The sequence below is a fragment of the Canis lupus genome, chromosome X (assembly GCF_003254725.2).
Source record: "Canis lupus dingo isolate Sandy chromosome X, ASM325472v2, whole genome shotgun sequence".
Lineage (NCBI taxonomy): Eukaryota > Metazoa > Chordata > Mammalia > Carnivora > Canidae > Canis > Canis lupus.
In genome coordinates this window covers 77,916,485-77,930,684 of record NC_064281.1, presented here as the reverse complement: position 1 = coordinate 77,930,684, position 14,200 = coordinate 77,916,485, and the positions used below count along the sequence as shown (strand labels likewise).

Below are 14,200 nucleotides of genomic sequence, written 5' to 3'. Positions count from 1 at the left end.
ATGAAACTTCCATAATAGTGGCTCCTGGGTGGCTCAGTCAGTTAGGCTTGGGTCATGACCCAAGAATAAAAGAAGCAGAAGAACATGGGGCACCTGGGTGGCTCAGTTGGTTAAGCATCTGCCTTTCGCTCAGGTCATGATCCCAGGGTCCTGAGATGGAGCCCTGCATTGAGCTCCTTGCTCAGTGGGGAGCCTACTTCTCCCTCTCCCTCTGCCTGCCACTCCCCCTGCTTGTGCGTGCTTGCGCTCTCATGCATGCAGTCTCTCTCTCTGTCAGAGAAATAAAATCTTAAGAAAAAAAAACCTTCCACAATATCACAGCTATCTTGACTGCTAAACTCCTTAGAAACTATCTGGTTTACAGACCAGAATAAAGACCTCTGGTCTTTAAGGATCATAGCTCCTTCACAAAGTGATTATTGCCTAGCAGTAGGACTCCTTTTTTAATATTTTATTTATTTACTCATAAGAGACACAGAAAGAGAGAGAGGCAGAGGGAGAAGCAGACTCCATGCAGGGAGCTGATGTGGGACTTAATCCCAGGACCCCGGGATCATGACCTGAGCCGAAGGCAGATGCTCAAACACTGAACCACCCAGGTGCCCAGAAGAACTGCTCTTGGGAGTCTAAGCTTGCATCAGCCCAGCACCCTTCAACAAGGTGAAGGCAGATAAATGTGTCATCTCAATGTGGTAGTGCCAAAACACAGCTGAGTCACCCTGAGCCTCTGTATGGGACGTCGGCTCCAGATTATCTTGACACTTAGCTTCTGGAGGCTAGTATCTGATGCCTCTGAGTAAGAGGAATGAAGACCTGATTCATCCCACCACATGGATAAACTCAGGCAACATTATGCAAAGTGAAAGAAATTTTCTTTCACCCCGGTGCCCCTGATGGGTAGCTTTAAAAAAAATGTGTGGAGGCACCTAGGTGGCTCAGTCAGTTAAGCGGTTAAGCAGCTACCTTTGGCTCAGGTCATGACCCCCAGGGTCCTGGGATCAAACTCCCCCCCATCAGGCTCCCCGCTCAGTGGGGAGTCCACGTCACCTTATCCCCTTGCTCATGTTCTCTTTCTTTCTCTTTCTCTCACTTGCTCACTCTCTCTCTAACAAGTGGATAAAATATTTTTAAAAAATATGTGTGTTTGGGTTTTGTCTGTAAGAATCTTGTTAAAGCCTCAGTTAAGGGTAGACTCCTCCAGAAAAAAAATTAGATTTGCTTTTGCCATATGTCTGAATTTGCTACCAGGATTGAATTAGACTGTGTTTATAGTGTTCATTTGAACTCTAAAGCCACATGAGGGCTGGCCTGTGATTGCAAACATTGCGGAACACCATCAAGAAATTGCAAAGAAAACTTAAAGAATCACATCATAAGGAGTCTAGTATCCCAAATATATAAAGACTCTTACAATTCTACAATAAAAAGACAAATACTCAATTAATAAATGGGCAAAAGATGAACAGAAATTTCTCCAAAGAAGATATATGATATCTCCAAAGAAGATATATATAAACAAAATGTAGTATATCTATACAATGAAACATTTAGTCATAAAAAGGAATGAAGTACTGACACATGCTAAAAATGTATGAACCTCAAAAACACCATGCTAAGAGAAAGAAGCCAGACACAAATTGTCACATATTGCATGACTCCATCTGTATTATATATCTGGAATAGGAAAATCCATAGTGATAGAAAGTACACTAGTGTATATCAGGGTTGCAGGGAGGTAAGAACTAGGAAATGACTGCTAATGGGTACTGACTTTCTTTACAAAGTGATGAAAATGTTCTGGAATTAGACAATAGTGATAGTTGCACAGCACCGAATATACTAGAAATGACTGAATAGTAAAGTATATTTATTTTTTACAAAATCATAATGTACCATAATTGAACATGTTCTCTCTACAAAGCATCATTTGAAGAAAGTTCAAACCCAACGTCCAAAATTTACCAGCTGGAAGCCTTTAGACAAATTACTTAACCTCTCCATGCCTCAATAACACTATCCATAAAATGAAGATAATAGCAGTATCTACCTCCATAGAATTGTTATGAGAATTAAATGTGTTAATATATAGAAAGCACTTTCAACAGTGCTTGCCACCTAGCGAGAATTAGCTAAGTGTTAGCTATTGTGATCATTTCCGCTACTCCTCAAAACAACTCCATGAAGTAGGTATTGTTAGTTATTCCCATTTTACAGATGAGAAAAACAGAGGCACAAGAATAAGCAACTAACTCACCAGGTTATCTGGCTAGCAAGTGGCAATTGAAACTAGAATTCAGAAACCAGCATTCTGGATTCAGGATCCTTGCTCTCAGCTATTGTCACATCCTACCTCCCATAAATCTAGTATATCAAACCCTTGAAGTCATAGCTATTTTTGCCTAGCATGATGTGCAATTAGGTATTTAAGGTTTTGTTTTCTTTTTTTAAAGATTTTATTTATTTATTCATAAGAGACACAGAAAGAGAGGCAGAGACACACGCAGAGGGAGAAGCAGGCTCCATACAGAGAGCCCAATGTGGGACTTGATCCCAGGACTTTAGGATCATGTCCTGGGCCAAAGGCAGATGTTCAACCGCTGAGCCACCCAAGAGTCCCGTATTTAAAGTTTTCAAAAAGTGAATCAATTTAAGTAAATATGTTAATTAAATAGTACCATGGCTGGTACCCAGGTATGGCAAAATAAGGGGCACATGAATGAGGTTTAGAAAATGCTGGAGGAAACCATGGAAATCTAAGATGTGAGAGAATGCACCTGAGCCTTTACCAATGTACTGGGTCAGCTACTGCACACTATGATTAAAACCTGTATGGATCTCTTGTGTAATAACTCATCCCAGGCCAAACTGTTCACCAAGTATCTAGCCAAATAGAGGGAGGCCAGAACTCAGCAAGAGCTGCCTGAGGAAGAAATATCTTGATTAAAGTCAGACAGGGGCTGTGGAGTTGTCATGCCTTGACCTCTTTTTGAAAATGAATTCTTGGGATGCCTGGGTGGCTCAGTGGTTGAGCATCTGACTTCAGCTCAGGACGTGATCCCGGAGTTCCAGGATCAAGTCCCACATCGGGCTCCTTGCAGGGAGCCTGCATCTCCCTTTGCCTATGTCTCTGCCTCTCTGTGTGTGTCTTTCATGAATAAATAAACAAATAAATAAAATCTTTTAAAAAATGAAAATGAATTCTTCAGCCAACCATCTATTAGCTGGTTTCCTACCTACCACCTGTGGGAACATGAGGCAGGGGAAACTCTTCAGTAGTCACAGCAGTCACAGTACCCACCACCCACCATACTTTTCGGAGCCCAGGAAAATATTTTAATTTCTTTTGAAATCAAAAAGAAAAAAATAATATAATCCAAACCACATTACATTTATCTTTATATCAACACAGTTGTGAAATATAGATTATTATATATAAAACTTATATTAATTTTATATAATATAATATGTATATGTATATAATAATATATACATATATAATATACATATGGAGGAATGGGCCCAGGAAGGCAAAATGCTTAGGGTTCAGAAGAGTCCTAATGTGGCTGGAATGGGAGGGTGTTTTTCCTCACCTCCAGGCCCCCCTGTCTTCAAGTAACCAACTCAGCAGCCAGGTGCAAGTAGCACCTTGTTCCTGTCAAGTGTCCCCTCAGTGTTGAGCAAGCTGTGTCCCAAACTTCTGACTTAGAGAGACTCAGCAAGGAGAAAGAGGCCTGAAGCAGAGCAGGGGGAGAGGGAGAAAAGTGCACAGACTTTGTAGTCAAACTTGCTGATATGACCATGGATGGGCACACTTCCTCATTTCCCTAGAGCTCCGTTTTCTGCATAAAAAAATAGGGATGATAATAATGGTGTTTGTAAAGGTAAAAGTAGGATAAATCCTGTACAGTGCCAAGCAGACGGCCCATCATTAAAACTCATTCTTAAATATAAAGGACATAAACATGTCCTGGAGCACCTGCAAACACTTCTTGGAGGAAGAACCATAAAGCCTTCAATCGTGGCCTGGTACTTTTTTATTTGGCACATTAGTGGAGAAAACCAGCTCAGGAAGAGAACTGTAGAAAAGGGAAGGGGATAAGAAGTAGTGGTAAAGGAGGGAACCCTTCCCAGGTCTGCAGTACAGGCCTGGGAATAAGACTCGCTTTAGGCTCCTGTTACAGGTACTGGCTCTGGAATAAGGCGTACTCTCGGCGCCCTGCAGAGTGGGGATTGCAGTAAGAAGCACAGAGAGTTTTGCACGTGCCAGGAACTGAAGGAAGGAGCCCGTGCAGCACAGGAAGTTTTGGATGCACTAAGCACTTGGCAGGTTTCTACACTTGCATCTGAAGTGGATTCATTACTAAAAATCAAAAGTCCTTGGAGCTTTCTAAAAAGGCAGGTTGAGTTTCTCACAGCGTGCATGTGAGCACCCGGACTGCTCAGCAAACCTAACTAGAAACCATCATTCCCGGAATACACGGTGGGATCTGGTGGGATCTGATCGCAAAAACCCAATGCAAGCAGGCTCCAAGCTAATTGTTTCATCTTAATCACTAGCCTGATACAAGGACTTTGGGTGTAAATAGAACAGAACCAAATGGTCCTATCCATTAGTCACCAAATTCTAGGAGGAGAGAGCCGGGCTCAGAGTCCAACGCAAGGTAGACTTAACTTGGCTTTGGCATGCTTGGGCCGCTGAGGTTTCCACGCTTTCCACAGCCCTATCTCCCCGGTTTTTCCCCTCGGAGGAAGCAATGGACTCCGCTTCCTTCACAATCCGGGGAATATTGAAGATTGCGCGGAGGAATATGTTAGAAACATTTCTCCACAAACTCCTAGACCTAGAGTGAAGTCTAACCCCCACCCCCCAAGGCGGCTTTCTCGATCCAGCACAGCCTCATCTTCCAATTAAATATTTCATCCGAGTTGAGATTAGTCAGTTAAACTGCAATTTGGAATCACAGTTCTCCACACAAGCATGCCCACTCTCCCAAACACTCGCCCTATTTTACTTACCCGGCCTGGCCGCAAGCACGCCCCCATCAGGTCCCACCGACACGAACTAGAAGTAACGTGAAGGATAACAGAGGGCGTCTAACCGACGCAAGGGTGTACACTTTGAACCTGAGGCAGGCAACGTGCCCCCTATATAAGGCGCGCAAGCCTCAGAATCCGCGCCAGAAGAGGTCCCGGCGCCAGAAGGGCACCTCACCGGGTAGTTTGTGTCAGCTCCCGGCGCCACCCAAGAATCGTCACGAGCCCCAGAGAATAGTCTGTGGACTCTCTAGACTTCATCGACAGCACTGCGAACATGGAGCATAATTTCGGGAGCAGCCACTACGACACCGGCTACCGCAACCTGGGTGTCAATGAGGAAGAGGAAGAACAGTATGGTCAGTGCCTAGATAGGGGCAGGTGCTTTAGCAAACTTCAGGAAAGAAACTTCCCTGGGAGGGCCGGGTGGATGGGCCACTGCACGACTTTCACCTCTGCCTTCCTTTGCGACCCCATATCTACTCAGCTCACTCACCGTGGGCTCCGACGCTCGGGCCTCTCTTTTGCTTTCTTCCTTTCCCAGATGTGAAGCCAATCGTGGCCTCGTCGGTTATAATGGGAGGAGAAGAGGATGCACGGCCCGAATCTGAGCGCGAAGCGGCGGCCGCAAACCACGTTGGCGCTGGAGAGCCGAATCTCTTGGACGGCGAAAACCAGGAGGATGGCCCTGGCTATGGCCTGGAGCTCCCGCAGCAGCAGGAGGAGCCGGCCCCCCCGGCCGTGGAGGGGCCACTGATCGTGGAGAGAAAGCACCGCCGCAGCCGCATCGCATTCACCCAGTTGCAGCTGCAGGAGCTGGAGGGCGTTTTCCATCGCACTCAGTACCCTGACGTGTTCGCGCGGTAAGTGTCTTGTTCCTTAGGCGCTCAGTTCTCCAGGGGGCTCAGGCCCATCCCATGGAGTCTTAGGCCTTTTCCTGGGACCGTATTCCTCCTCTCCTGAGCCAAAAGCCGCCCTGGGGATTCAAGGGCGCCAGGGTCCGTCCTTGCTGTCAGGGGTTGGAATGATGCATACTAGAGCTTGCAGGGCCATGAGACAGCAGTAGCAAAACTAGGGTGAAGCAAGTAAGGGCGGACGGATTGATCCCACCTTTTTTATTTAAAATTTTGCTAATTTGTTCATCATGAATTTTTGCATTAATTTTTCTATTTTGAGTATTGCATTAAAATATTCGTCGTGGTTCAGTATTTTCCCCGCGAAAAAAAAATTTGCACACGAAGCCAGCACTTCTCGTGCCTCACTGTAGTCTTGGCCCTGCCACGTGGAGCGCTATTTCCTGGCCGCAGAGTGTCTAGCGTTTTTTAAAGCCATCGAACTTTTCCGCTTCCTTTGCTTTCCCTGGAGCCCTAGTGGTTCCAATCCCCCATCCTCTAGTGTACAAACAGGCAGGCCTATTCAGGCCCAGCAGGAAAGGGATATCAGAACGTGTGGATGAGAGGTTTAGGAGCACTCTTTCTGGTTCTGCGCCCACCAAAGAGCAAAAAAAAAAAAAAAAGAAGAAGAAGAAGAATCTCCAGTGAGCGCTCAGCCAATGGTTTGGAGTTCCTCCTTGAGAATTTCTCTCTCCCTTTACAATAAACCCTGGAAACACTCTGGATCAAAACCCCGCTTTAAAGGCTTTTGGCATTTTATTTATTTTCACAGAGGGACCTCCAAGAAAAGATTTCCAGGGTTGTTCTCAGCTGTCCCACAAACTGAAAAATTGAGTCATATTCAACTAACTGACACACTACCAGGAACTTTCACATAGATTCCCTTTTTCTAACTGATTTAATACAGATAAGTTGTCCGTGGGAAAACTGCCTAAAGCAAGCCTCAAGCTGTATTACAGAAAGCTACACTGGGTGGGGGTATAGAAATAATGTACAGGATATACTTCATTTTATCCACAACTTCAAATGCTGAACATTTGTAACGTTCCTCCCTCAGAGAAGAGATTGCAGGCCGTCTGAATTTGACTGAAGCCAGAGTACAGGTCAGTAAATCTTAAAAGAACATTTGGTGCAGGACAGCCATTTTATTTATTTATTTATTTTTAAAGATTTTATTTATTTATTCATGAGAGACACACAGAGAGAGAGAAAGAGAGAGGGGGGCAGAGACATAGGCAGAGGGAGAAGCAGGCTCCATGCAGGGAGCCTGATGTGTGACTTGATCCTGGGTCCCCAGGATCAGGCCCTGGGCTGAAGGCGGTACTAAATCGCTGAGCCACCTCGGCTGCCCAGGGCAGCCATTTTAAAACATACTTGATATTTGGCCCCGGACATTCTGAAGTTGATGTGTTTTGTTGCCTTTCCATGTTTAACAAATAAGTTTTGAACATTAAGTGCCTTGGGGGTGGGAAATGGGATAAGTAAGCTGGAGCATCTAGAAATTTCCCATTACCAGGGGAAATAGGATTTCCTAAAGGAAAAAAAATGCAATACACATGTCCTTCCTTCCACCCACTCATACACACACACACACACACTTTTTTCCCCCAATTAAGTTCATCTCCTTTTAACACTGATACCTTTCATGAACGATGTTAGTCCTCACTAAAGGAATATTTCTGTGAAGAATCATGTTGGGGCCCAGTGCCACCTGGGAAGTATACAAACTAACGCGCTAAAGATCTAAGTCATAAGGTTTACCATACTAAATTATTTGAAATATTTAAAACCAGGTATGAGCTCCAGGCTAGATTACTTAATTTATAAATATTCAGACATTGGAGTGAAGGAGGAATTCACACATAACACAGTGCATGAGTAAATAATATATGTTTAATAAACTGAAACTGGGGTGGGAGGGTAGCTTAAAAGTCCAAGGGCCTGGTCCTACTACCATTTTTTAAGTGTTTTGCAGCATAGAGAGTGACAGCCTTACATTTTAATTTTTTGGAAGACTTTAATGTCAGCCTGAAAACATTGGTAAAATATTAGAAATATGGTAGCAATGGGGAAAGGAAAATTGTCTTAACGAATGGAACAAAAAAAAGGGAACAATATTTAATGAAGTTCCACTGACCTAAGGAAAGGTGAAAGTTTGGAGAAGTATACATTCAAATATGTACATAGCTGATGCCACACAAATTCAACTTTATGAGACTACCAAACGTATAAATGAATATTCTCTTGGGGAATTTTTAACACTCTAAGCTTTTTTTTTTTTTTGCTTTTTTGGTGGTATTATTTTGAAAAGGATTTTTTATTTTCTGGAATCTGATTTTGAGGGTGCTCTCATTTCAGGCCAGATTCTTACCTGCGTAAACTTAAAGCACTTTTCAGGAAGTTATTAATTTGTTGGTCATAGGATCAAATAAGTGAATATTTGAAGTCATAGAAAATCATAGGTATGTCAAAGAAATATCCCCCCAAATATATATACATATATATTATATATATATAATGGTAGTTTTGTCCCAAGTACATTGATGGAAACGTGCTACACTTCTGTTGGTAGTATGCAGGAGATCAGGCACTGAATGCTGGCATTCTAATACCACATGGTGAACTAAGAGTCATACCTGGTCTTAGATAGAGAGAACAGTCCTCTACTTTCTCAGGCAGGCAAGGTAATCTCAGAGGAAAAGAAAAACAAAGTTTGCTGAGTTGCTTCCCAGCCCCCACCCCCGGGGTTTACATAGTCCTCTCAATGGATTTCTGAAGGGAAAAGACTACATTCTCACATACTTTCAAGCTCTACAGCATGAATTTCTTCCCAAGAAACTGAATAGGCGCTTCCCCCACACACATTTTGCAAACATACTAGACCTCTTTTATGAAACCAGTATTGGGAATATGGATCTAATACTGGCCATACCAAAAATTGCCAGATGTGGGCTTTGCTTATGTTTAGGGAGATTGGACCAATGATCATTGGAATCTCTCCCAAATGAGCCAAATGATGTTGCCAGTGCAACATCAGGGAGCCAGTGCACTTTATCAGTTAGACCTACATCCAATACTTGGAAAAAGAAACATTAAAGAATACTAAAAATGGGAAGAGAGACAAATCAATGTGCCCAAGGCTGGACTAGCCATGGCTCTAAGGATTAGCTGAGGGGAGGTATGTGATTTGCTTTCCTAAGATATTTTAGCAATAAGGAAATGACTTCTCCCGCTGCCATTTAAAAGTTCAATGGCAGGATTGCATATTGTGTGTTTTCTATTATGACATTAACTGCTCAATGTACTAAACTAATCCCTTTTCCCTCTCTGATTGAAGGTTTGGTTTCAGAACAGAAGAGCCAAGTGGAGAAGACACCAGAGAGCCCTGATGTTTAGAAATCTGGCCCCTGTTGCTTTGGGCCATCCTGTGGGGGTGATCCTTGATGGGCCCTATCCTGCACTCCCTATTCTAGAGCCAGGATGGAGATGTGTTCCTCTGGTGCCTCAGGGGCTCATGCCTCCTGGGCTACCCCTACCACCTGTGCTCCCTGGGCCACCTCTGCCCCCTGGGCCACCCATGATGCCTATGCTTCCCCCACCACCTGTGCCTCCCATTGCTCTGGCCCCCATAGGTATGGCATGGGCCCCTGTCATCAATGGTCATTTCGCAGGTCCCATTTTCTGAAGTATAGTCTTTATGACAAATTTCCCAAAGTACTTTTTCTGCCAGATAAAAACTGCTTTGCACAACATTGAGTAATTCCTTAAATATCTGTTAAATGAATTGAATAACAACAAAATCAATGCCTGTTGTTCTTGTAGAGCATGTTGTATTTTCAATAAAGTTGCGATTAATCTGTTGGTTTTGAGTGCCAAATGAGATAAGTTGGGTATGCATGTGAATTATTAAGGGAATGGCATTAAAAATAATGTCAGAGAGGCTTCCTTTCATAACAATAACCCTGAGTCCTGAGTTAGGCAATGCATATCACCGAGTTTTCAGTGCCCATGCTGGTTTCCAGCAACCACACATTTTCCTTCCACAATCCACCACCGTCTTCAACAATCCTCATACTCACACTGCTGGGTTTGGAGCACATTCCTGTGCACAACCAGAAGGGATAAGTCACTAATCAGAGAGCAGGGTGTTTCCAGGCAGGGCCATGTTCCATTCATGTCAAGGAGCTCAACAGCCATGGACTCTAAGGGAAACTTCCTAAGAGGCTACTCACAGGGCTGTTAAGGCTATGTGACAGCCAAGCATCCATCTAGGCTATAAGGGAATGTGGCAGTCAAACTCCAAATGGCTGCTCACTGTTCTCCATTTTGTGGAAGTGATAGGAATAGGAATCATTCTAGTTCAAAGACACAAGAAAGGACTCCACTAAGGTCAGAAATGGGCTCTTCTCTGTTTTCTAATCCCTACCCCCAGTACAAGAGAGACTATTATTGTAGCTTCCCAAGCTCAGAGGCAGACAGTCACACCTTCAAGTATATTCTGTCACCCTCAGCATCCAAGAAATGGTCCTCTGAACCATGTTCCAGAATTAGCACTCATTGAAAAGAAGCACACCTTTGTTTGGTTCATGTAAAACTGCCAAGGGATGAAAACAAAAACTAAAAATGAAAGAGAGAAGGAGGCCAGGCTCACTATTCTGAAAACATCACTTTCTTTTCAGTAGAACTTTTGATTTCGATCAATCTCTATCCATGTACAGTCATTTTATGACCACAGTCATGCTATGAAATGACTACAGTGACTTCAGATAAAGGTGTCACAGTGACACCAGAATTTCCTCTCACAGAAGGTGGATTTGGAAGAGGGGAGGCCCCAAGGACAAGCTTCATATCAGTTACATGTTCTCACTATGAAGGGAGGCTTTATTTTCTTGGGAAAGCATTGGATTTTTGCACAATTGTCTAATACTTTTCCTTTCTTTCTTCCCTCCCTTGACACATTGGGATGTCAAACATCAGCAAAGAAGTTGTATCTAATGTAGGACTTTCACAGTGAGGAGGTGATTGGGAGGGAGGAATATCCAGGAATACACCTGTATGCCCTTTGCCATCCTCCCTGGCCAGTTTCGAAACACAATCATTCTTCTCTCCCATTCTTGACCACTTTCCTTCTTATTAAACATCAGGTCCCTGAATGCTTTAAACCCTCTTGGAAAATCAGGGTCTGTACAAATAAACAAAAGTTCCAGGACCCCATCCAGCCCTGCCACACTAAAATTCAAAATCAAACCATACCCAGGACACAAATCCTGCAGTTCATTCTCACATCCAGTCTGACACACAGAAACAAAGAACATTTGTTTCCTTGGGTTGCCTGAAAGAAGCAAAAGCAAAAAAGTGAACATCCTTTCCCTTAAGTTGATGGGGTCTTCAAGAGTAATATGCACTATTTTTAAAATTATATCTACTTCTCTCAGGCACTAGATGATTTAAGGAAAGGAGGTGGGATGTGAGAAAATATGCAAAACATTTCTGCAGATAAGAGGTTCCCCCAGTCTAGGTTTTAAAAGGGAGAGGTCTTTTAAAATAATCCCACAAAGAGTATTCCTCTTTTTTTTTAATTTTTATTTATTTATGATAGTCACAGAGAGAGAGAGAGAGAGAGAGGCAGAGACACAGGCAGAGGGAGAAGCAGGCTCCATGCACCGGGAGCCCGATGTGGGATTCGATCCTGGGTCTCCAGGATCACACCCTAGGCCAAAGGCAGGCGCCAAACCGCTGCGCCACCCAGGGATCCCAAGAGTATTCCTCTTAAACTGCAATTCAAATTTCCCTGAGGCATAGATCAGAAATTAATTTGTTCTAATTTAAGGAAATGATTTTGATTAAAAAAAATCTTTACAACCTAGCTATCAACAAATATGTTTATCAGAGAGACAGTCTTTATAGATGGCAGTTTGGGCTGAACTGTAAAAAAGTCACGACTTCAGGAGGAGTACAGGAGTTTCGGCATTTTACGTTAATAATTCTGGATGTGCTTTTCCTAAAGTTGTTTCTTCTTAAAGAACACATGACAGGGAGCTTTCACAATAGTAACTTTCATAGTCAAATAAAACAGAAGATATAAAGTATTTGGGGGGAAATAAAGCCTTTTTTATTAAAACTAGATTCATTTAACCTAGATTTGTTTCAAACAAATCTAGTCAGAACCTTGGAGATCTAACTCAGAAGTGCCTGAGAAATCAAAATCTCAGCCATCATTGGGACAACAAGTACATAGGGGTAAAAAGGGAAGGAAGGGACTAAAAATCATTCTTTTTTGGGGAGGGGCTGGGTTAAAAATCATTCTTTAGCTGAGCATACAAGGATTCTCCCTGGAAATAGGTGTGAAAGGTGACTTTTTAAAACAAAGAGAAGAATTACTGTAAATGTCTTAAAAATCAAGGAGTGGAGTTTGATCTGAATTGTTTTCAAAAGAAATCAGACTTTTGCCCAAATTCTGATCAGGGGACATTACACCTAAAACTGGGCATGCTCTGAGCACATATGGATGCGCTGTTTTCCCACCCAGCCATTCGGTGCTAGTGTGACTCTAGGAATCGGTGAAAATCTGTAAGTAAAATAATGGTGTACAATAGAGTTATTCCTTGAAGCTCCTGATTGGTAAATTCAACCTTGTCTAATTTGAATCCTCTAAATCAGGGCCTCCTATTAGCAGAAGTGGAGGAGTCAGTACAAAGTAGTTCATATACTGGGGTTCTCTACCCTTGAGTGGACACTTGCTACAGGCAAATGATATCAAAGCATAACCATTATCACATAACCATCTTTCTAAGAATGCCTATGGAGATTATTCTGACCGGGGCCTCTTCTAATGTTCCCTCCCACCTAGGCAATACAATAGGATGTCCCAAAGCAAATGAACCCTTGCCTCAGACAGCTCCTCTTCTTCATAGGCACTTTTTCATTTTCCTTCCAAGTATTTTCACACAAGACCTCATCAATTTGGCAAGTGAGACAAACTCGTTTACAATTCCTGCAGTGAAAGGATGGCAGTGACAGGGAACCAGTCCCATCATTTCATGCCACTTTTCCAAGCAAAGTGCCTTTCTTCTAGAAGACACTGAGCTTAAAGAAGAGACAGACCCTTGCATTCTCCCAGAACTGGAGGGGGCTTTCACGGTCATCCAGCCCATTCCCTTGATTTTACAGATGAGGGAACACAGACCTTCATGAGCAATAGAATGGCCTGCCTGAGGGAGTAGGCACAGTTCATCTCAGAGAAGGCCAAGCTCTGTGCAGTCATGCCCTTCCCAGGGCCTGGGATTCCCCAGCTACTGTGCTGTTCACTTCCATCTTCCCAGAGCTGTTTCCTTCAAGGGGTTACAAACTCAAAGCTCCTCCCCAAGTCTTGGCACTGGGCCATTTCACCTCTAGGAATAGTAAGCAACTTCCCCTGAAGGCATGCAGTATCCTGGTGTCCACTCTTGAACGCTGAACAGCAGGGGCTTGAGAGAGTGATACAGTTTGTACCCTCCTCACAAAAGGCCGAGTGTGCTTCCACTACAATAACCCTCACTTCTCACAATCTCCTTGCAAAGTTGTGCCTGCCAACTGGCAGCACAACACATAAGAAACAGCCAGCTCTGGGCTTGGTTGAATTAACTTTTTTTGTAAAGGAGGCTAATAATTTGGAAACTGTAATTTTGCAATTAGTATTCAGTTTGAAATGTGGTTATTTATGCTTTGCCTTGATCAATGTCACACTCTCTCCTTCTCAGATGTCACCGCAATGCTATGAGGCAGGGACATAAGGTGCAATGGAGTAAATTTATTTTTCAAACGCTCCCCAATGGTCTGTATGCTTCTCCATGCAAAGCATAGATCTTATGGAGACTGTCTGGATTCCCAACATTTACATGCAAATATTTTTCAACCCTAGGAATACAAAAGACTCCTGAAAGTACATTCTGTTGTGCTTCACAAACAAAGGAGACACAAGTGATTGAAGAGGTGGCATCCAGGCATGGGCAGTAAAATTGATACACCTGGATCCTTCTGAACCATAGCCCCCAGACAATATGAGGGCCTCTGAGAACTGCAGAGTTGGAACACAATTTTTCTATTCTTGGCCCAGGAATCTTGGTTTAGGAAAAAAAAAAACAAGAGGCAGGTTAGGGACCAAGGAAGAATCTCTGACCAGCTCCCCTTGAACAAGGGAGACAAAAGAGAAGAAGCAAAAGAAGTTTTAAGTCAGGAGTGGAAAAGGAGGCTGTGGGGACCCAGGGGAGAAAGAAACCTGCATCTGTGGCTGA

General features: G+C 43.3%; 1 protein-coding gene across 1 annotated transcript; it reads left to right on the top strand.

The window, feature by feature from the left end:
• Positions 1-5,071: 5,071 nt before the first annotated feature.
• On the top strand, positions 5,072-9,782 carry ESX1 (ESX homeobox 1). Its single transcript, XM_025431643.2, has 4 exons — positions 5,072-5,393; positions 5,579-5,897; positions 6,985-7,030; positions 9,265-9,782. The coding sequence occupies exons 1-4, from the start codon at positions 5,312-5,314 to the stop codon at positions 9,610-9,612; spliced, it is 795 nt and encodes a 264-aa protein (XP_025287428.1). The 5' UTR covers positions 5,072-5,311; the 3' UTR covers positions 9,613-9,782.
• Positions 9,783-14,200: the final 4,418 nt, after the last annotated feature.

Coding starts and splice junctions, on each gene's coding strand:
- ESX1 (XM_025431643.2), top strand. CDS start 5,312: ATGGAGCATAATTTCGGGAGCAGCCACTACGACACCGGCTACCGCAAC. Junction 5,394..5,578: donor GGAAGAGGAAGAACAGTATG/GTCAGTGCCTAG, acceptor TTCCTTTCCCAG/ATGTGAAGCCAATCGTGGCC. Junction 5,898..6,984: donor TACCCTGACGTGTTCGCGCG/GTAAGTGTCTTG, acceptor TTCCTCCCTCAG/AGAAGAGATTGCAGGCCGTC.